Here is a 22,810-nt window from a genome sequence, read left to right as displayed (position 1 = left end):
TGTGGACAAAATTTGCTCACTAGAAATGACTTATGCTTCCTCTATCTATATTTATTAGATACTTTATGGGTTCATCCATATTTTTCAATAAGAATTCATTGAATTAGATACAGTAATTTCCATAAATATTTTGATATTTGCGACAATTTTTTTGCCGACGATGTAGCTTCTTCAGGTTATATTTCGACTAATGCAAATCAGAGCATGCAGACCTCGAAATGAATAGGTATAATTCTCAAAATATTCTTCCGAAAGAAGAAACAGAATTTTATATCAAGGATCAAATCCATTAAATTTGAAAATACTAATACAATTCTCTGATCTCAAATTCATAAATCTTTGTAGTTCAATACTCTCCACTACAATTCTAATTTTTGCACGGAATATCAACACTGTCAGTTTTGTGGTCATGGAAATAATAGGTAATTTTTTTAGATATTTTCTGGTTCTGGTTAGTTATAGTTAGATACGCGACCAATATGAAATTTTGCATGTAAATTGAAATTATTATTCCACAACTAAGTGTAAAATTTCATTCACATATTAACGTTCCAAATCGTACCCAAAATGTGTTCATGTCTTTCAATTGGGTAGAATAAGATAGATAGAGGATCTGGACCAAGCCAGATTCATCAGTCATTCGCAATGTACTCATTCGTATTCAGCTCAACTATACACAAACTGCCACCAATGTTCATTATTTACCTACTACGAAATGAATGTTTCCATAGAAAATGGCGAAATGCTGTTCACAATTTATGGTCATTTTCCACTTTCATTGAAAACACCATATTTATGGCTTTACCCTTGTCGGGTCAGATGAGAGGTCCTAAAACAATAATCGGAACATTTGCTTTACAGGCCGTCACAAATGTGGACAAAATGAAATGAAATGATATGAAATATATTGGATTGACTTGGTCTTTACTTTAGGGAAATAAATTTGAATTGAAAATAAAATGATAGTTATTATATTTCCACTTTTTGATTTTATAAATTAGAATTTTTTTACTTCACAGTATAGCTCCTTCAGGTTCTATATCATGTTCAATAATTGATTTATTGAATTTGCCAGTTGAGGTTCTTTACACAAAAATCAACGCAGCATAGTTAAAAAATCGCAGACACAAAAATATCTGTTGGCTTGTGTAATAAGAGAGAGTGCTCTGAGAAATAAACTCGAAAAAAAAAACATACTTGAACACCCCTTAATCTCAAATACAACTAATCGTTCTTAAAATTATCAGAAATCATAATCGTTTGTAACTTCAATTTAGATCACCCTGTATATCATTTCCAAAGAGCGACGCTATCGATTTTTTCTCATTATTATAATATCTAATATATTTAAGGCGCCTAATAATAGCATTTCTCCTGCCCTCGTCATTTTCTTTTCATTCCATAAAAATGAGAACTCAGCATGATATTGTTTTTATGCTACCTCCTGTTTCATTCAGTTTTCATCAACATACCTCTGAGTTCTGACTTTCTCCAATCACGATTTAATTTTGCTCATCTTGAAACGAGGAGGCTTTGCGAATAAATGAAATATTGTAGGTTTCGTTCGAAATTATAACCTTCACCTTAGATATAGGCATGCCCAGAATTGAAGTTCAGACTTCAAAGCTGATTATTTCTTCATCCATGTTCTACGCATAGAATGAATGCTCACACTCTGAATTATTATTATGTCTGATATTGATTCGTTTTTTTTCTCTTTTGAAATTCGAATCATTTCCTTGATGGGTACGTTCCTGAATTTTTAAAATTCGGCTTTTTTCAGCTGTGGAAAGTAATTTTTAGACGAAATATAACTAGACAACTAGATGAAGATTATGTTAATTTCGATATGCTTGCTATAAAGTATTCAAAACCTATAATAACATATTTCCTCCAATTTAAATAAAATGGTCTGTTCAAATACAGGAGCATTTGAAATATTGAAATATCGAAGTAATTCCTCATTTATTTATCAAAGAAGGGAGATATTTATTTATTACACGCACACAGTACTGGAAATATCCTATTTTCCTTTAAGATAAAAAATATAAAGCTAAATTTTCAAATATCAAAACAGGGACATCTTTGAATCTTCTAGTTAAGCCATCCTCACATATTCCTTCCAGACAGAATTGTTTTGATTGCGATTGTTCATGGAATATTTTCGGTCCAGTTTACAGAGAGAGGAGAGATAATAAACGAATAAAGTTTTATTAACATCCTAATTTGTATAATGTAGAACCTTTTGTTTTCTTGGAGGGCAATTAGTTCATCAAGTATTCCAAGTAAAGTGAGATGAAAACCGTAATAACAAGAATAAAATGAATAAAAACGTGCTTTTAGCTAAAGCCATTAATTCTCAGATCATTTCTTCTTATAAAGTGTGGTCTCTTCATTCAGTATACATATTCTCTTGAATTATTTCCCCAGGTGAAGATAGAAAATAGATCCTCTCAATAATATCTCCGTTTTCCATCTGGAAGCAATAATTTTCATCAATTCAAACACAATTTTCCTTTCGTTCTGAATTAAATATTTGAAATTCGATTGTTTCCAGCGTCTTGAATGTTTCATGATGCCAATTTCACGTAATTTGTGTATTGGGTTGAATAAGCCATTTGTCTGTCGGTCGCGGTTCTATCAAGAATATCAAGGTGGTTCCGAAAATAGATCTTTGCCTTTGACCCATTAGAATTTTATGTGTGCAGGATATCATTAAAGCATCGGAAATATAATCAAACTGAGGAAGTTTGAAGTTCACCTGAATTGGAGTTGAATAAGTTATGAGGTCTATTTAATGAAGTGTTGGCAATATTGAGATTAATATTCTATGTACTAGACGAAGATAGTTCTATTTATAAACTAGTGGTACCAGCTTACGTCAATCTGTAGTCTGCGATTTGATATGAATTATCAGTGCCATAACCTTTGAAAATCATTAATATTAATGTCTACTGTCAGATGGTAAAGGGATTTCCTATGGAATCAAATTTTTCGGCAGAAAAAGCTTTTTTCGAAAAAATTTTATTTTCTTTATTATAAGAAATGTTCATCAGAAGATCATGAACATGGACAACTCAAATTCATGAAAACTCAAGAAATTCAAATCAGAACCTATATTTTTCTTATTTCAGTCGATTTTACGTACTAAAATAGTGAAAGTTACTTGAGCAAACTCTATACCTAAAATGAATACTTCAAGAGTTATCGAAGAAGAACTTCAAATGCGAAAAAAACTTTGTCTGCCGAAAAATTCAAAGAAAAATTGAGTCCTCATCGCCACCATTTTTTGTATAAGAATACCATTAACTCTTGAACCCTTGAGTGATCTGAAAATATTTCAGGGAGAAAGATCATTGTCTCAAACTCCAATACGCAAATTTTCAGCTCAAAATAATGTTTAGTTTTCCATAAACGTCTACTAGGCCATCCCGGTGAATCACCCTGTATAAATGGGTATTCCAATTGTAATAAGATAGTAATGTCCAAATAATTGATTATTATTTCGTGACTGACCTAGTTAGAAATATAAAAAAATTGTGATAGGTACAAAAATGAACCGTCAGAACGATTCGAGAATTGTGCCCGACCGTTTCAAATCACCCCGTATAACCTGGGAAATATAGCCATAAAAAGACATAGCGTGCGGTCCCACCTTACGAAATCAGTTTTTCCAAATGAACATTTTTATTAGCTTCGAAAGAAAATAAACCTTCCATAACATTTCTGGCAATCATCACTTCTGTTATTACATACCCTCCTCCGGCTAAGCTACTTTTTTATTAATGCTGGGATTGGCTGTAATATTGATATTAAATGACCGGGCGTTTCCGCATTTTCTGTTTCCCGCAGTATGGTTAAGAAAATATTTATCTTTACTCCGTGTTCCGAATTTTATAGTCATTTAGAAACATATTATCGCGTTTTTGACTTCGCTTTATTATTTTTGTGTGATAGTCCTTTATAGCTATCTATAATATTTTTCGAGAAGGTTTCGATTTCCTACATTTGTACAGGGTGTCCCAATTAGTTGCTTAATAAAAGCATCTCGAAGATTTTTTCTCCAAGTTGCTGTTATTTATTAAGCACAACCAAGTGCATCAAGAGCCTTTTATTTGCAATGCTTAAGTGTCTAAATTGTCAATCATCATGCTCAAAAACGTAAAATTACCAATTTCAAAATAAAAGATTGAAATATGTAAGAATTATTGCGAAAATTAAAAACTAGGAAACTATCAGAATTTGTATAGGTCATGTTGCGCTGAATATTCATTTTATGAGGTCTAGAATCTACAATTCAGAGATAAGGCATTCCTAATGAACAGTCAATAAATCAAACAAACGAATTAAATTCAAAACAGATGTGTGCACCGGAACTTCTAGTTTTTTTGTAAACAACATTACTGTTGTGTTATTCCAAAACCAGTTTTTTTTTGTCCACTCACAAAGAATGAACGTAAACAAATAAATGGAATCCCAACAAAATGGGATATTCATTCAGAGATTTGTATTAGGTATTTCGCTTTGATATTTATACTCAAAACATCTATTGAAATTGAAAACAGACGCATTTTCCATGTTTTTTATTCTATCCAAACATATTGATTTGCTATGACAGATGTGTACTTGGTGGATTTGGATATTAAAAGAGAAATGACAGCTAGACTAAAAATACTATCAAGTAGTTCTAAATATGACTTCAAGTTTTCGAATGTTAAAGGTTTTCTACTAAGAGGGTTCATTTTGAATAGTCTGTTATCTGGACAACTGTCACTTTTGATGCTGTCATCTTTTGACATTGGACAAGTGAAAACTTCGTTATTACTAAAAATGGAATGATTCACGCTCCAACAACGCATTGAAATCGTTAAAATTCACTACAAATGGTGGAAATTTTGCAGTCGCAGTTTGCAAACTAAACCACGTCGTGAAGCGCCTTTTCGTGATGTGAAGAATCGAAACCGTGTATGTCTCTCAAGAACAACTGGAAATATTGCTGCTGTAACCAGCACGAAAACCAAGGTTTGTAGAATCCTCGATGATCTTGGGAATTAGGAATTACACAAACGACATTAAACCATATTTTGCATTTAGACCTAGGTCTTAAGGCTTTTGAGGTTCTCTCAAGACAAGAACTCAAGCCGTTATATCACCAGCTATGAGCAATTTGCTCATTGGATCTTTGAAATGCATCAAAATCATATGGATTTTCATCTAAAAATCATCTTAAGTGAGGAGGCCCATTTTTACCTTGGAGGCTACGTTAATAAGCAGAATTTTCGGATTTAGGCTTCGGAAAATTCAAATATGATTGTTGAAAAACCTCTACATCTTCAACGTGTAACTGTTTGGTGCGGTTTTTGAGCTGGTGATGTGATTGAACCTCACTTATTCGAAAATAACTGCAACTGTCACGATGAATGGATTGCGCTACAATTGCTAGAAAAGTTTCCCTTCATCTTCCAATCAGGTGATCACACTTGGCCACGGAGATCTTGTGATTTAACATCTTTAGACTATTTAGTTTGGGGCCACGTGAAAAATAAAGTCATTTGGCTGATATCATTTTTCAGTATGAATGTTATAACTTTCTGTTCACAATGAAATAAACATCCATTGATTTCTCTCAAAATATATATATTTTTTTTAATATCAAAATGAAACTTCTTATTGGAAAACCCTAGAGAAGTTACGGCTGTTACAAGGATGTACGAACACACAGTTTGAAACTCCATCTCGCAGACGAAAATCCTGGAATCGAAAACCAATCCACTACCTGCCGTAAGTACATTCGAAAGCAATAATTCCATATGCATCCCAGACTAAATAATGGTTTTCCCAAGATTTATTCAACGATGTCTGGAACGACATAACCGAACGATTCGGCCATTTCCCTCCTTCACAATCTACGTCTAGCGATCTCCAACGATAGACTATCAATCTTTGAAAAGGGCTTCGTCAGCAGTCTGTTTAATGACCTCTCCCCACACCTAGAATTATTGGACAGGACCAGGTGCGGAAACCATCTGGTGGAACGGCCTCATAATAATGGCCAGATTCAGTGAATATATGAAAAAGGAGATGGATAAGGAGATTTGGTGAAGGGTTCATGAATATTTTGCGTGGATGTGTGATATCAGCAGGACTGAGGTATCCCTTAGGCTTATTTATGGGCAGGTTATTCGAGATAACTGACCTTACGGTAGGGAAATATTCGAGGAAGGCAGTGACGTCAGGTCGGGGGTTTGGCTTAAGAGTTCTTGTGAATATTTTATTTTCTCCAGTATGCAATAATTTTTATCGAGTATGGCTGATTTTAATTCTTGTATGATGAGGTCTTTATTTGATTGTTGATTTCAGTTCTGCTAGCCATAAAGTTCTGACAAATCCATTTCATATTTGATAATTTTCGAAATTTGTTGAATCACAATTCAATATACAAAGTGTTGCTAAATTATAGTTACAAACGAAAATGACAGATTCATCTGATCGTTTAAAAAGATTTCTTTGCATAAACATGGGCAAACGCTTTATTTTTGAGATACAGGGTGATAAAGTTTGATTTTTTTCTCTTACCTCTTTCACTTCACAAAATATTCAACTTAAATTCAGCCTAAATATTTCAATTTGAAGATTTCATGATGTGATATTGTAATTTGAAATGCAGATTTACAGGGTGATATTTTTTCTGGAACAGTGGCCGTTGTAAAAGAAACTTTGGTCCCGTACAACACTTACTGGTTTCGTGTAGTTTTGTCGTATCTTACTGAATGCAGTAAATCAAAAATGATTTCAACTTGAAATGTCTTAGTTTCGTGCCATATTTTCTTCAAAAAAATTGAAAACAATGAATAAACATCAATTATACCTCGATTTATACCAGTTTATCCAGTCTTTATTGATCTTTGCTGATGATTGGCTGAATAAGTAACAAATCTTGTAATAAATTCATTCATCACAGCTTATTTATTGAATCTTTGAAATCATTTAGATTTTCCTGAGGATAACTAGAGAATTTTTTGGAATGTTTTTCTCCTAATCCGTAGCAGATACGACAACACTACAAAGAACCAAAAAGTATCGTACTGGACCACAGTTTCTTTCATTTTTTAAAGTTCTAAAGGAAAGAAGCAGGCACAGTTCCAAAATAATTATCACCCTGTAAATTTGTAATCAAAATTATATTATTATATTATATTATATTATTATATTATTATTATATTAGCATATAACATGATGAAAACTTTAAATTGGAATATCTATGCCAAATTGAAATTAATATTTTCTGAAATGAAGGAGCTATGAGGAAAAAACTTGGAAAAAATCTTTAACACCCTGTATCTCAAAAACAAAAGTTTTCGAGCTCATGTTCATAGGACTTTTTTGTCTCATTATTATCATAGGAATCTGTCATTTTTGTTTTGTTTGAACCTCCAATTTAGGGAGAACCTGTATACAACAACAATTCCAAGCTTTGTAGAGAAAGCGGTGTCAAAAAAAGAGGAAATCAATCACTTGAAGTCAGAAGCTTTTGAGAGCCAATGGTGCCCTTGGAGATCGCAAAAGGGTATATAGTTACATGGTACAACTGAGGCATGAATGAACTGTTGTTCGAAGTTTTCTGCTTTTCTAATACGTAATAAATAAATTTGTTATTATCATTGTAATTATTTTCTGACTAATCAGTATCTAATCTATCGTTTATCGTCAGCACAAAAACATGAGAAAGGGTTCAACAATCGTCAAACTAAACAAGATAAAAATTAATTAAATCTCCTACACTCACTTCCTCTTCGTCAGTTACGCATATCCGATCAAAACTTCCGTCAACTTCCTCACCAAAAACCACCTTTCGACACTACTACCAACCCCTTCATATCGCACCCCTTCAAAAAATCAATAAACCCTTTCTGCAAATTTTTTTTTCGAAATATCCGAAAGCACCTGTCGATCAGATCGCGCGAGAATCACGTGGTCATAACAACGACGCTCTTACACCGGCGTCTCGACGCTTTCAGCGACGCGGTCACGGCAAAACTGAATGGGAAGCGTCGTCCGAAAAACCGGAAGAATGTGGCGCATGGTTTCAATTTTTTTTTTCAATTCATTTTTACGTTGTCGAGTACAACGGACGAGGATTATGGGTTGGTTGTTTCGGGTGTTAAATTCTTTTATGTTATGTCTCGTCGTTTTTTATTCGTTTCGGAATTTTTTTCGCATTGTTGTCTCGTCGAGAGATTATCTATGATGGTGTTGCAGTGGAAAAAAAACGATGTGTGGGTGGTTTTTGTTACGTGATTAGATGAGGTGTCTCTGGATATGTCAATTGGAGTGGACGTCTTGTCTGCAGGCTTATCTTTTTTTTTAATGAATGTGAAACATGAATGGAAAGGGGCTTTTATATTGTGTATTGCGTAACAGAGATATTCTCGCCTTGGAATTCACGGCTTGGCTTGATTTTCAAACTACTTGGCTAGATTTTGACTTGATTTCAAATCAAGCTCAAGTAAAGTAGTAGTTTTTTAATCTCTAGTCAAGTATTTATTTATCAAGTACTTGGATCATATCAAGCTACTTGATTTTTAGAAGTTGTATTAAAAATGAAGAAATGAGAAGGAACCTTCCAAAAAACACTTTAATTTATCGAACTTATTGTATAAAAGAACCAAAAATATCAACTTTTTTGAAATAGAAACAAATTAAGTCACTATAAATCATAACAAAATAAAAATTAATGAACCTCCAGGCTTTGTTTGATTTCATAATTCTCTATGCAGGATCTAAGACATGAGGCATCTTATTGATTTGTCGACTAAGCTATTGCGGGTTTTTGTAACTGTAAGAGCACCTCTGGAAAATTGTCTTTCCACAGGAACTGAAGATGCTGGCGTTGATAAAAAATCCTCGGCCAAGTTTGGAAAGATTTTTCTGAACCTACTAAAATCTACCAATATATTTAATAGAAATGTGAGAAAACTACTAATAAAGTCACACTGGCGAATGCTTCAGTCTCTCGGCGCTCGAGGAATCCCCTTATTTAGTCTAAGCGCGTAATATCAAGTAGCTTGATATCAATTCAAGTAATGAATATCTAGAATCAAGTCAAGCTCAAGTATGTAATTTTTTACGAGCTTGATTTTTAAGTCAAGTAATTCTTTCCTACTCAGTATTGTAGTAGAGGTTTTCTCGATTCTAATTTTCTTCATCATCTCGTCACTGGGAATGTCCACTGTTGATATATAATTGGTCAGAGCGAATCAGGTCATCTGATGCCTAATTCCCTCTTTGTAAGTTAAAATTTATTTTTTCTTAAAAATTCGACTTTATTCGTCAACAAAATCACCTTCAAGAATGATACTCCAATGTACTCCAACGCTCGTTACTTCTAAATACCTTTTCCCTAGAAAAATTAGTTCTTGCTTCAAAATAGGCTTCAATTTCAAAAATAACTTTTTCATTAGAATCAAAATGATTTCCTTGAAGAAACTTCTAAGATTATTTGCGATGAAGCAAAACCTAATAACACTCATCAATTTATTGCTTCGCTTGGACAGTTTATTTTTGATAAAAATAGTGATTTTCATTATCACGGTTGAGACTCAACTCTAGGTTCAAAAATATTGACACACATCTTCTGAATCTTGGTTCTAGTGAAAAAAAAATTGGTACGGTACTAGTAATTGGATGTAATTGACGCATGAATGAATAACGAGCGCTCAAAAACCCTTGACTTCACGTCAGTTTTATTTTCAATACTCTCGAATTTTTCATTACGATATCAGCATGAAATTTTACCAACAAGAAAATTAGCTTATCGCCTGACACAGCCTGTATCAATTCATAATTCAACATCCGTATCAAACGGAAGATGTTTTAATGACAAATTAATTGATTTACTCAACACATACTACTATCCGAAAGAGATAATTCTCCTTGTTCACTAGAATCGTCTCGCTTCATTAAATGATAGCATCTTAAAAATGTCTTTGTTGTTCTCTCAATTACCTTTTATACTTCCTCCAGATTCAACGAAATTCCCTCGTTAAGTTTAATTGTGGATGAAGTGTGGGATTTGGGTAAATTGAGTAAAATTCATGTTTTCCATTTAGTCGTGTCCGGAGATTAGAGAAGTTAGAATGACGGACAAACAAAACTCAACAAATAGGTACGTGAAAAAGCGAAAAGGTATTTTAATATTTAATCTTTATAATTTCACTGTATTAGACAATGGTTTCGGAGGAGGACTGTTATGGAAAAGATATTGATGGTCCTATTAACTTTGATCACATTGGGGTTTATCATACTTATCATTTTCACATCGAGAAAGCTTTCTTCGAGTGAGTATTAATAATTCCTAATGATATATTATTGCAACTTGCATCTCAGATACTTTCCGAAATGAACTGGCTATTATTAATTGAAAAAATTGCAGTTTCCTAATTTTTTTCAAAAGTTCCACTTGATTGTAAGGAACTGAAAAGTATCTTAAAAAACATCTGAAAAAATTACTCAACAGGAGATTTTAAATTACTTTTTGAAATGAGCAACTAAACACCTAAAATAACTAAGTATTCCTTAAAAAAGTAACAAATCCAGTAACTAGATAGTTTTTGAAAGCTCTTTAAGCAAATATATTTTTTCGTATCACCCAGTGACATAATATGTTCTCTCTTCAAAAAGGATGATGCAATTTGTCATCTACGCCATTGATTATATTTCGAGAAGCAGGAATCTCAAAAAATTCCAGGAGTGGGAGCAATCGAATATCGTTATTTGAATTACTCGTCCTGTATTTCCGTTTAAGAGCAATTATAAATTTTGTACTATATGAGAAAATTAATAATTTAAAACATTCGTGACTTATGGACAATTGACAAGAGACTATTGGATGAGTCATACTTGGCCTCGTATGAATAAATTCAAACCTAGTAAAGGAAACTTCACAGACGAATTATTTATTTGATTAAATGGCTTCTTTTATGACATTCTTTTCATGAAATTCTTAATATTCAAAAAATAAATAATAACTTGTTTAGCTTTTATAGTTATCATGCTTTGAAAAGCTTTATCTTTATTTCTAGAAAATATATCAGGAAATAATATAACAAATTGAAAAACCTATCGAATTATTCACACAAAATTTCAGTAAAAAACTTTTTCACAATTCACAAAATATTTCAAGGTTCCAAAGACTCCAACATATGCCAAACAGAAGGATGCATTTTAGCAGCATCGAAGATAATCCAGAGTATGAATCCAAAGGTAGACCCCTGTGAAGACTTCTTCGAGTTTGCTTGTGGCAGGTACACTGAAAATAATTACATTCCTGAAGATGAAGTCAGCATCAACAGTTTTTCCGAAGTTGGGTGAGTAGATTCGCGCATAAAAATGGTTACAAGAACTTTACACGTGTCTCAGTTCGTTAAAAGAATATGTTCCTGATTTGGAATACAAACAAAAATAACAGGTTCCTCGGATCATATCAAACAAGGGCCTGCAAACGCTTTGTATTTGAGATACAGGGTGTGAAAGTTTGATTTTTCAAGTTTTTTCTCATAGCACATTCCCTTCACAAGATGTTCAACTTAAATTTGGCACAAATATTTCGATTTAAAGTTGATATTTTTTCTGGAACAGTGGCCCTTTCTTTCCTCCAGAACTCTTTTGTTGTACCACTGGTAGTTCAGAAAAATTTCAAAACAAAACTTTGGTCCAGTACTACCTGTTTGGTTTCTCGTAGTTTGTCGTATCTGCTATCGATTTCGAGAAAAAAATTGAAACAATTCTCTAGTATTTCTCGAAAAAATCCAAATTATTATAAAGATCCAGTTAATAAGCTGTGATGAATGAAATAATTATAAATTTTTGTACTATTTACCCATTCTGTAGCGAAGATTCATAAAGATTCAATAAACTGGTATAACCATCACAAAAAATAGTGTATCTTGAAAACAAAACGTCTGCGAGCCCATGTTTGTAGAACTTAGTTTTGTTAAAATTAACCAAGAAATCTCTCATTTTCCATTTTGAGAACACCCTGTATTAAGTAACGTTCGAAATACAACTACAAAAGAAGACGTTGGAATTTTTTGACCAGATTTTACAGAAATAATTGTAGTTATTGTACTAGTTGAAGATTGTAATTGATTAAAATTTTATTCAAAATAATCTAGTAGCCCTAGAATATTTGGCGGTTCACTTGTTGTTATTACAATAGAAATTATCTGGTAAACGAGTATTTCTCGAAAGATTGAGTCAATTCTATATTCCTGTAACAACATTTCGAAACAACCAAATTGTAATCGATCCACGATATAACATAAAAATTCCATATTTCAGTGATAGAATAACAGAGAACTTCAGGACTCTACTAGAAAAGCCAGTCGTTGAAGATGAGATCGTGCCTTTCCAATACTCAAAAAAGCTGTATAAAATGTGTATGAATTCTACCCAAACAGAACAGGAAGACTTTAAATTCTTCAAAAATATGATGAAAGAACTTGGCGGTTGGCCGGTGCTTGAAGGAAATTACTGGAACGAGAAAATTTTCGATTGGAAATCCACCCAGTATAATTTCAGAAAATTAGGATTGCACCACACGCAGTTCATCAGCAGCTATGTTGGATTGGATGCGAAGAATTCGACAAAACGTATTTTCACGGTGAGCCATCTGAAATTTTGATTTTTCCCCCAAATCCAAAAATATTTATTCGATAGATGTGAAATTAGAAAGTCTGTTGTGAAAAACCGAAACAAAGCTTATGTAATATGCAGGGTGTTCCAGTTGTATCAACTTAGTTATTAAAATACTAAAAAAATTCTTCCATACGATTTTTTAACTTATCAATAATCTACCTTTTTTTGATAGAATTCACACATCATTGAGGTGACAGTAAAATAACTTACTGTTACATTCATCCTATAGAAACCATTGAACAATAAACAATTTAAGATATACATAATATGAATGGATTAAAAGATAACACAATTGAAATAAAAAATAACCTTATGTTTGGTACATCTTAATATTCGAAAGATTATTGTTCTGTTCATAATGAGTGAAAGTTTTTCTGGTTTTTCCAATACACTTGAGGTCTTTGTTATCACATACGAAATAAATTCGCTTTCTTTTCAGATGGGACAACCTTGTGGAGGATTCGCGAAACTACTCAAAAAGGGTATGAATGAGACACTGGTGAAAGCTTACAATGATTATTTAGTGGATATAGTTGTGCTTTATGGGGGGGATAGAACTCAAGCCATCAAGGAAATAAAGCAATATTTGGAATTCCGTATAGAACTAGCCAAGGTAGGATATTTCTTTTTTCAGAACTGTATCTAATTAACTAGGGTATCAAAATTTTAGTATAACTATTTTTTGAGGTTCATGTTTATTGTTTTATTAGTTTCTTCATGAACCGAGTGATATGAATTATATATAACTATTGATGGATACATGAATTTCAATTATCACATAATTTTTTCATAGCTTGTTCCTTAAATGAGTATCAATTCAAACTGGGGCCTTCGCCATTTTGCAACGATTTATAAAACTTCATTTTGAAGCTTCATTCGAGTTCTCGTATTATTGATCATATTCTTGACAAAAAAATTGAGGAACACACATCAATATTCACAAATTACAAATTGTCCTAGTAGCTTGTATCAACGTATCAATTCGAATTTGTGCATTCGCCATTTTGCAACGATTTATAGCACCTTTTTCTGGAAAGCTTCATTTGAATTCTAGTATTTTTAATTATGTACATGTCAGAAGGAGGGACTCACATAAATCAACATTCCACAAGTCACTAATTTTTCTTGTGATTTGTTCCCCAAATATGTTTAGATTCAAACTGGTGCATTCGTCATTTTGCAACGATATCTAAAACTTTGTTGAAAGCTTTATCTGATTTATTCTTGGCGAAAGGATAGAGAAACACACATCAATATTCCACAAATTACAAATGTTTCCAGAGTTTTGTTCCCTAAACACGTATTATTTCAATATGGTGCATTCGCCATTTTGCAACGATTCATAAAAATTCTTAAAAGCTTCATCTAGATTCTCGTATTATTGATTATGATCATGGCAGAAGGAAGGAGGAACAAACATCAACATTGCACAAACTACAATTTCTTTATCAGTAGCTTGTTCCCTAAACAGTATTAATTCAGCCTGGTACATTCGCCATTTTGCAACTTTTTTTTTTTTTCATAAAACTTATTCCTGAAAAGCTTCAGCTAGAGTCTCATATTATTGATTATACTCATGCCTTAAGGAAAGAGGAACACACATAAACATTCCACAAATCACAAATCTTTCTAGTTAGTAACTTGTACTGCAAACACGTATTAATTCAATCTGGAGCATTCGACATTTTGCAACTAATTATAAATATTCTCTAAGAACTTTATCTGAATTCTCGTACTATCGATTTTATTCATGCAAGAAGAAAAGAGGAGCACACATCAACAGTCCACATATTACAAATTCCTCTATTATCTTTTTCCTCAAACACGCATTAATTCAACCTGTTTCATTCGCCATTTTGCAACGATTTCTAAAACTTTTGTTGAAAAGCATTATCTAGATTCTCATATTACAGATTATGTTCATGCCAGAAGAAAGGAGAAACGCAAGTCTCGGATACAATAAAATGACCATAAGAGAAGTCCAGATCCGTTTTCCAAGTATTCCCTGGTTGCAGTACATAAATACGAAATTGGAGCCTTTCGTTACTTTGACCTACGACGACTTTGTTATTGTTACTGAACCTGAATATATCGAAAAACTCGAAAAGTTGCTGGCGGTTACACCAAAAAGGTATAAATTTATGATTTTGCTTCTACTGAAAACACTGTCAAATGGTTCCGAAAGTTATGGTAAATAAAACGCACTTTTATTTAAAATATCTACCAAATTTTTTTCATTTAAATATATTTCTTGGACCTTGCGTGGAATGCAACATCATTTGTGATCTCTTAATGGACTCAATCCTTGTGAGGTCCCTTTAGATGACTCTTCAGTATATATTTCAGGCAATATCTTACCAAAAACTCTTAACTTCATGGCTCGTTTTTTGAATTTTAAATTCGTGAAGGAATATCAATGCTTTCTGCACTTGTATTATAAATAACAATTTTTTCAGAGCTATAGCAAACTACATGTTCATTTCCATATCAGAACATCGCCTCTTCAACGATGAAATGAGAAAGAAATCGTTGGATTTCGAAAAAATTGCTTATGGAGTTACTGAAGATATACCCCTATGGAAAAAATGTATTTATAGTAACAGGTAAAATCTAAATATTCATTTGTTATATCTTTGATTATCATTATTAATCAGTTCTCAAAAAACAAAAAAGGAAACCAACTGTTCCACTTTTTCTACAATCGATTCGATTATAATTTTATCTCCACTTTTTCATAAAATTTGAAATAACATTGAACAATTTTTTTGTTAATATTTCATAACTTTATTAACTTTATTTAGTTAAAAATTATTTTTTTGGGCCACCATCAAAAAAATTAGTTCATTTTTTTTAAATCAACAGTCTACATCTGGCTCAATCGTCAATGTACGTCCGTCAATATATGAAATCCAGATCGAAAAATTCCATCAAGGAATTAATGGTGGACATCAAAACAACGTTTATGGAAAACTTGAAGAAATACACGTGGATGGACCACAAGACCAGGAAAAGGGCTATTCAGAAAGCTGAAGCCTTGAGGTCCTACGTTGGCTATCCTGATGAACTTCTCGACGATGACGAAATCGAAAAATATTATGAAGGGGTAAGAAAATAGTTCTTTACTTGAAATTATAAAGCGGATATCTAACGAATTTGTTTTTTTTCAAGTTAGTGATAGACGAAAATAGTTTGCTGAAAACTTCCTTAGCGAAAACGATTTGGGGTAGAAATAGTTACCTGAAAAAATACCATGAGCCTTACGACAAGAACGATTGGAAAGATAAAGCCTTCCCAACTGTGGTGAATGCTTTTTACGAGCAGACAGACAACAGCATAAGTGAGTTGATAATTATTGAAAATTGAATGAGTATGTCACCATTTGAAATTTTAAAAATGTTTAAACTGAAGGTTTTTCCATGAGAAGTTTCATTTTGAATAGCCTGCCATAGGCAGCTGTGTTCTTTTGACTTTTGAAAATAGAGATTCGCTTCAGCGGTACATATGCTGATGAGTGATGACTAAGCCATTATTGAAAATGAAGAATACACGCTTGAACAATGAATTGAAATTTTTGAAGATTCACTACAAAAATGTTGAGAATTTTGCAATTACTAAAGACTAATGGTGAGTTTATGCACCATTCCCAAGAACTAAGAATTAAACCTAAGAATACATTGGCGTTTATGCACTCTCTTGTTAGTTCTTAGTTAAGGAATGCGCACGTGCTCGAACTACTTTCTATTTGTTCTATACTTTGATGTTTGACATTGATATTCATTGTGAAAAAATTAAATTCAATTTTTTCGCTTAATACTTAATACATCGATAAACACGAATAACAGAACATAAAATGATAGAAACTGGTACTCGTTAATATTGAAATTCAATACGGCGCACGCGCACTTCTATATTTTACCTGAGCCCTTAGTTCTTAGATAAAAGTTGTCCTGCTAGTGTTAGTTCTTAGAAACGTGCATAAACGCCCTCATTGATTTGTTATGGTGGGTTTATGCATCAGTCCTAAGAACTAAGACTAAACCTAAGGACTAAGAATTGAACGCTAACAAATTAATGAAGGCGTTTATGCACGTTTCTAAGAACTAAGACTAGCAGGCTAACTTTTAACTAAGAACTAAAGCCTCAGGTAAAATATAGAAGTGCGCGTGCGCCGCATAGAATTTCAAGATTAACGAGTACCAGTTTCTATCATTTTATGTTCCGTTATTCGTGTTTATCGATGAAAAGTATTATGTGTATTTGAAAAAAATTAAATTTAATTTTTTCACAACCAATATCAATGTCAAACATCAAAGTATAGAACAAACAGAAACAAATAGAAAGTAGTTCGAGCACGTGCGCATTCCTTAACTAAGAACTAACAAGTGAGTGTTTAAAAGCCACTAAACTTAGGTTTAGTTCGTAGTTCTTAGTCCTTAGTTCTTAGGAATGGTGCATAAACCCACCATAAAGCACTTTTGGGTCGTCGTGAAGTCTGAGATGCTTCACACGCCGTTAATCGTCCTTCCTCTTTACAATGAAACAAGCATCAATTGATTTCTTCCAAAATATACTCATTTTTTATACCAGAATGAAACCTCTTAGTGGAAAATCCTTAATTTTCAATTCGATCATCACAACGACACGCAGTTAAGGGTGCATTCTTGTCCTGGACTTCCAAGGTTCAAATCCACGGTGATCCGATATTTTTTCCTCATTTCGTTGAACGTTTTTTTTTATTTTTTCATTCTACGAACTAAACCCATATTCGAATCTCATTCGATTTCAAATTTCCAGTGATACCTACAGGAATTTTACACCAACCGTTCTTCGATAATGACAGACCGAAATACCTAAACTACGGAGCCATCGGTTTCGTAGTAGGCCATGAAATCATTCACGGTTTCGACGATCAAGGAAGGCAATACGATAAATCTGGAAATTTGGTGGATTGGTGGGAACCAGCCTCGAATAAAAGTTTTCAAGAGAGGGCAGATTGCCTCATCCAGCAGTACGCCAATTACACCAACGATAAGATCAATATGTCCGTAAGTAGCAACACAAAAAAGATCATTTTGTATTTCTTTCGATATTCATCCTGAAATTTTTTCTACTCCTGGTGACCGAATTTCAAACGTCAATTTCAAATTGAACTGATTTTTTTGGTCTGAAATTAATGATATGGTTTTGGAAAAGATTTGGTTCCAGCAAGATGGTACCACAAGTCACACAGCACGACGCGTTTAGGCTTTATATTGCAAGAAAAATTCCCAGGACAAGGAATTTCTCCTTGCGGTGATCTGAATTGACCACCAAGATCTTTTGATTTATCGCCTTAATGGTGGATTTATGCACCGTACCTAAGAACTAAGGACTAGGAACTACGAACTAAGAACTAAACCTAAGAATACAGTGAAGAACTAAGGACTAAGAACTACGAACTAAGAACTAAATCTAAGAATACAGTAGAAGAACTAAGGACTAAGAACTACGAACTAAGAACTAAACCTAAGAATACAGTAGAAGAACTAAGGACTAGGAACTACGAACTAAGAACTAAACCTAAGAATACAGTAGAAGAACTAAGAACTACGAACTAAGAACTAAACCTAAGAATACAGTAGAAGAACTAAGGACTAGGAACTACGAACTAAGAACTAAACCTAAGAATACAGTAGAAGAACTAAGGACTAAGAACTACGAACTAAGAACTAAACCTAAGAATACAGTAGAAGAACTAAGGACTAGGAACTACGAACTAAGAACTAAACCTAAGAATACAGTAGAAGAACTAAGGACTAGGAACTACGAACTAAGAACTAAACTTAAGAATACAGTAGAAGAACTAAGGACTAGGAACTACGAACTAAGAACTAAACCTAAGAATACAGTAGAAGAACTAAGGACTAAGAACTACGAACTAATAACTTAACCTAAGAATACAGTAGAAATCAATGTCAAACATCAAAGTATAGAACAAATAGAAAGTAGTTCGAGCACGTGCGCATGCCTTAACTGAGAACTAACAAGAGAGTGCATAAACACTACTGTATTCTTAGGTTTAGTTCTTAGTTCTTCTACTGTATTCCTAGGTTTAGTTCTTAGTCCTTAATTCTTCTACTGTATTATTAGGTTTAGTTCTTAGTTCGTAGTTCTTAGTCCTTAGTTCTTCTACTGTATTCTTAGGTTTAGTCTTAGTTCTTAGGACTGGTGCATAAATCCACCATAAAAGTTGGTCAACTTTCTAGTGCTAGTATTAGTTCTTAGGGAAAGTACCTAACACCCCCATTGATTTGTTAGCGTTCAATTCTTAGTTCTTAGGTTTAGTCTTAGTTCTTAGGAATGGTGCATAAACTCACCATTAGATTTTTTTTTTAATAAAAGCTTTAACCTGGTTACGATGTTTGAACTAACATAATCGAATATTCTTATTTTAATCTTACCAACTATTCTGTTCAAACTATTTCTAATCTTACATTTTCTGTATAATCAAAATTGTATTTCTTCAACAGCTGAATGGCATCAACACTCAGGGAGAGAACATAGCCGATAATGGTGGAATAAAACTTGCGTATGTCGCTTACCAAAAATGGCTGCACAGGAACAAACCTGAACCTCAGTTGCCTGGATTGAAATACACTCCTCAGCAACTTTTCTGGATTTCTGCAGCTAATATTTGGTGCTCGAAAGAACGGCCAGAATACGAAAAACTGATGATATTGGCAGATTATCATTCCCCAAATTATTACAGGATTATTGTCCCTTTTATTAATTCTGGTTACTTTGCCAAAGATTTCGATTGTCCTCTTGGAAGCAGGATGAATCCTAAGTATAAGTGTCGCTTGTGGTAAAAAAAGAAAGTCGAACTGTAGCATTACGTATGTAAATGAAAACATTTTCAAAGATTAAAATTTAAAACTGAGAATATAGTATTATTTTCTCTTATAATCTATTATTCACTTTTGCCTGATAGTGATGCTAGTAGTTCAATTTGAAAGATAGAAAAAGAAGAGTAGTTCAATTAGAATTACAACTTAATCTGTGTTCTAGTCATAGATTTATTTATATTAGTATTCTGTGGATTTATTAGACATATAATTGTCTATGGTTCTAATCAAAACATAACCTAAGAATATGTTGGATTTGGCTGTTTTCATCCTTGGTTAATGTAATCGGTTTTATTCGCCGAATTGAAATAATCAAGACGTATTCAATTCAACATATTCATTTGAATATGTCATCCGAGCTCCAAATATGTTTGAATACTCAAATTTCTCTTTAATTCATGCACAATGTTACCAAAGAATGGATTGTTCGGTTTGTTTCTACTCTTAGTTATAACTGCATTGATAGTGATATACCAAATTCAAATATTAAAATTACAGGAAAAAATATATAGCTTAGGTGGGTAATGATTTATTATTGAATTGTTTTTATAACCTTATAATTTCAGAGATTACTCAAAGAGAGAATTCAATGTTGATGACTGAGAAGGTATCGGAAGAAGATGATATCGTTGTGATATATAATAGGGTTCCGAAAACTGCTTCTACAAGTTTTGTTGGAGTTGCTTATGATATTTGCAAGAAGAACCACTTTCATGTTCTTCATGTCAATGTGTCGGCAAACAGCCATGTCCTCTCTTTGAACAATCAGTTACAGTTAGCTAGTAATATAACATATTGGAATGCTATGAAACCAGCTTTGTATCATGGACATTTTGCATATTTCGATTTTTCTAAGTATGAAACCTCTTTCTCTATTATACTATGGTTGGTATCATGATTTTATTTCTGTAGGTTCCATGTTCCTAAGCCGTACTTCATAAATATAATTCGGAGGCCACTCGATCGATTCATATCGTATTATTATTTTGTTAGATATGGAGACAATTATCGACCTTACTTGATACGAAAGAAACATGGGAACACAATGGTTAGTGGAATTTGGAAGCTCAATAATCAAAGATTAATTGGTATTGTTTTAGTCATTCGATGAATGTGTGGCCAAAAATCTACCGGAGTGTGATCCCAATAACTTATGGCTCCAGATACCATTTTTTTGTGGCCATGCAGCAAATTGCAGGTTAGTCAAATTTTCAAGTTGTACTTCTGAATACTGACATAATCTGAAAAGAGAAGTAATGAAAAATGAATATATATTACTCAAACTTATTTATGACCTAACGCATATAAATATTTCAGAAAACCTGGCAACAAATGGGCACTGGCTGAAGCTAAAAAAAATATTGTTGCCAATTATCTTTTGGTCGGGGTAACAGAGGAAATATCTGATTTCATCTCTATATTAGAGATAACAGTGCCAAGATTATTCAAAGGTGCGTTGGACCATTATTTGAGCAGTAATAAGTCCCACTTGCGTAAAACTGTACAGAAGGAAGTTCCTTCCGATGAAACTGTCAAGAAAATAAAAGAGAGCCCTATTTGGCAAATGGAGAATGAACTCTATGAGTTTGCATTGGATTATTTCCATTTCATTAAGAAGTATACTTTGAAAGATAGGAACCAGAAGGTGTTTTATGAAAAAATAAGGCCAAAAATTACTTAAATATGTATAAGTAGCATGCATACTTCAATATTGTGGGTGTAAATTAGCATTTATACATTTAATTATTTGGATATTTGCACATATTCTCAATTTTATGTAGAGGATCTTATTAATGTTGTTTATTAATAAAAACTGTTATTATAAGTGAGTTGTCTTCTTGGAGAATTTCAATACATGATCAATTTCCCTTATAATTAAAACTATCCTAATTTGCAACTCTTAAGATGAGTCAGTATTTTGTTGTTTTTTTTTATTATCAGTTCAGGAGGCTCTGATCATTGTGTTAGGAAGAAACAAATTTTGAAGCAGATACGGCCATAAAATCTAGTAAAATTCTCCCAAAAGGACTTTTTTCTAGGATTCGGTAGTGTCATCTGCGAAGAATAGCTCAAACAAGGATTTGGTGAGGGTAGCTAATTACAGGATTCTATCTGAGTTGGGTCGCGGACAAAAATAGTTCCGTAAGATGCGGACAGAGGGCAACTCGATCAATGCCCCACAACTGAGGTTGTGGGGCACGCATATCGATATTAAAAGTCTCAGATTTATGCCACCAGAGGGCAGACTAAACCCCCTTGATAATGTTACCACAAAATTCGAAATAACTCAATTTTGGGGGCGTCTAGGAAGGAACTGATTGCAAATAGGAATTCTGCATGGCAAATTCTTCATTACATCAAATTTTGGAGTCGATCTGAATCAAAAACTTTTTTTGGCGAAAAAATATCCAAGGTTATAGTCTTGGTTTTTTCGAAAAATACGACCGATCGAATTTGAACTCTTTATGGTGTATTTAGATAGTTTCGAGGATGTAGATTTCGAATCAGGCATCGATTCCGATCAGAAAAATTTGTATACACATTTAAAGCACTATTTTTCTACAAAATTGGCCATATCTCACCTCTGGGAAGTGCTAGGAAGAAACCGATGGTAGATGTATATTCAGAATCGAAAATTCTGCATGTAACCAAATTTTGAATGTCATCCGCAGCCAATTTTTTTTTCAAGAAAACTCCCACAAAACGCTCGATATCTTGGTTCACAGTGCTCCTAGGAATTATCTGATTGCAAATCGGTATTGAGCATCGAGATTTCGTCATTTAAACAAATTTTGAAGCAGATCCGGCCATAAAATCTCCTAGTAAAATTTTCCCAAAAGGACTTTTTTCTAGGATTCGGTAGTGTCATCTGCGAAGAATAGCTCAAACAAGGATTTGGTGAAGGTAGCTAATTACAGGATTCTATCTGAGTTGGGTCGCGGAAAAAAATAGTTCCGTAAGATGCGGACAGAGGGCAACTCGATCAATGTCCCACAACTGAGGTTGTGGGGCACGCATATCGATATTAAAAGTCTCAGATTTATGCCACCAGAGGGCAGACTAAACCCCCTTGATAATGTTACCACAAAATTCGAAATAACTCAATTTTGGGGGCGTCTAGGAAGGAACTGATTGCAAATAGGAATTCTGCATGGCAAATTCTTCATTACATCAAATTTTGGAGTCGATCTGAATCAAAAACTTTTTTTGGCGAAAAAATATCCAAGGTT

The 22,810-nt window shown here is 33.2% G+C and overlaps 3 protein-coding genes across 3 annotated transcripts in view; 2 read left to right on the top strand and 1 right to left on the bottom strand.

Annotated features, from left to right (window-relative positions):
• LOC123677931 (dopamine D2-like receptor) overlaps positions 1–8,295 on the bottom strand; it is a 76,062-nt gene extending 67,767 nt beyond the window's left edge. The window contains exon 1 of the mRNA XM_045614669.1: positions 7,787–8,295. The gene's annotated coding sequence lies outside the window, so the exon portion shown is untranslated. The remainder of the gene's footprint in view (positions 1–7,786) is intronic.
• A 1,714-nt stretch (positions 8,296–10,009) lies between these two features.
• LOC123677933 (neprilysin-2-like) lies at positions 10,010–19,615 on the top strand. The gene is made up of 11 exons (XM_045614670.1): positions 10,010–10,165; positions 10,225–10,337; positions 11,183–11,366; positions 12,340–12,661; positions 13,136–13,309; positions 14,610–14,827; positions 15,153–15,299; positions 15,559–15,799; positions 15,865–16,033; positions 17,491–17,741; positions 19,206–19,615. The coding sequence occupies exons 1-11, from the start codon at positions 10,137–10,139 to the stop codon at positions 19,542–19,544; spliced, it is 2,187 nt and encodes a 728-aa protein (XP_045470626.1). The 5' UTR covers positions 10,010–10,136; the 3' UTR covers positions 19,545–19,615.
• Positions 19,616–19,788: 173 nt separating this feature from the next.
• Positions 19,789–21,405, top strand: LOC123677930 (heparin sulfate O-sulfotransferase). The gene is made up of 5 exons (XM_045614668.1): positions 19,789–20,097; positions 20,147–20,435; positions 20,493–20,628; positions 20,681–20,778; positions 20,898–21,405. Exons 1-5 carry the CDS (start codon positions 19,986–19,988, stop codon positions 21,259–21,261), a joined length of 999 nt encoding a protein of 332 aa, XP_045470624.1. The 5' UTR covers positions 19,789–19,985; the 3' UTR covers positions 21,262–21,405.
• The last annotated feature ends 1,405 nt before the right edge of the window (positions 21,406–22,810 follow it).

This window comes from Harmonia axyridis, chromosome 4, assembly GCF_914767665.1.
Source record: "Harmonia axyridis chromosome 4, icHarAxyr1.1, whole genome shotgun sequence".
NCBI lineage: Eukaryota > Metazoa > Arthropoda > Insecta > Coleoptera > Coccinellidae > Harmonia > Harmonia axyridis.
This window is presented reverse-complemented; position numbering and strand designations above follow the sequence as displayed.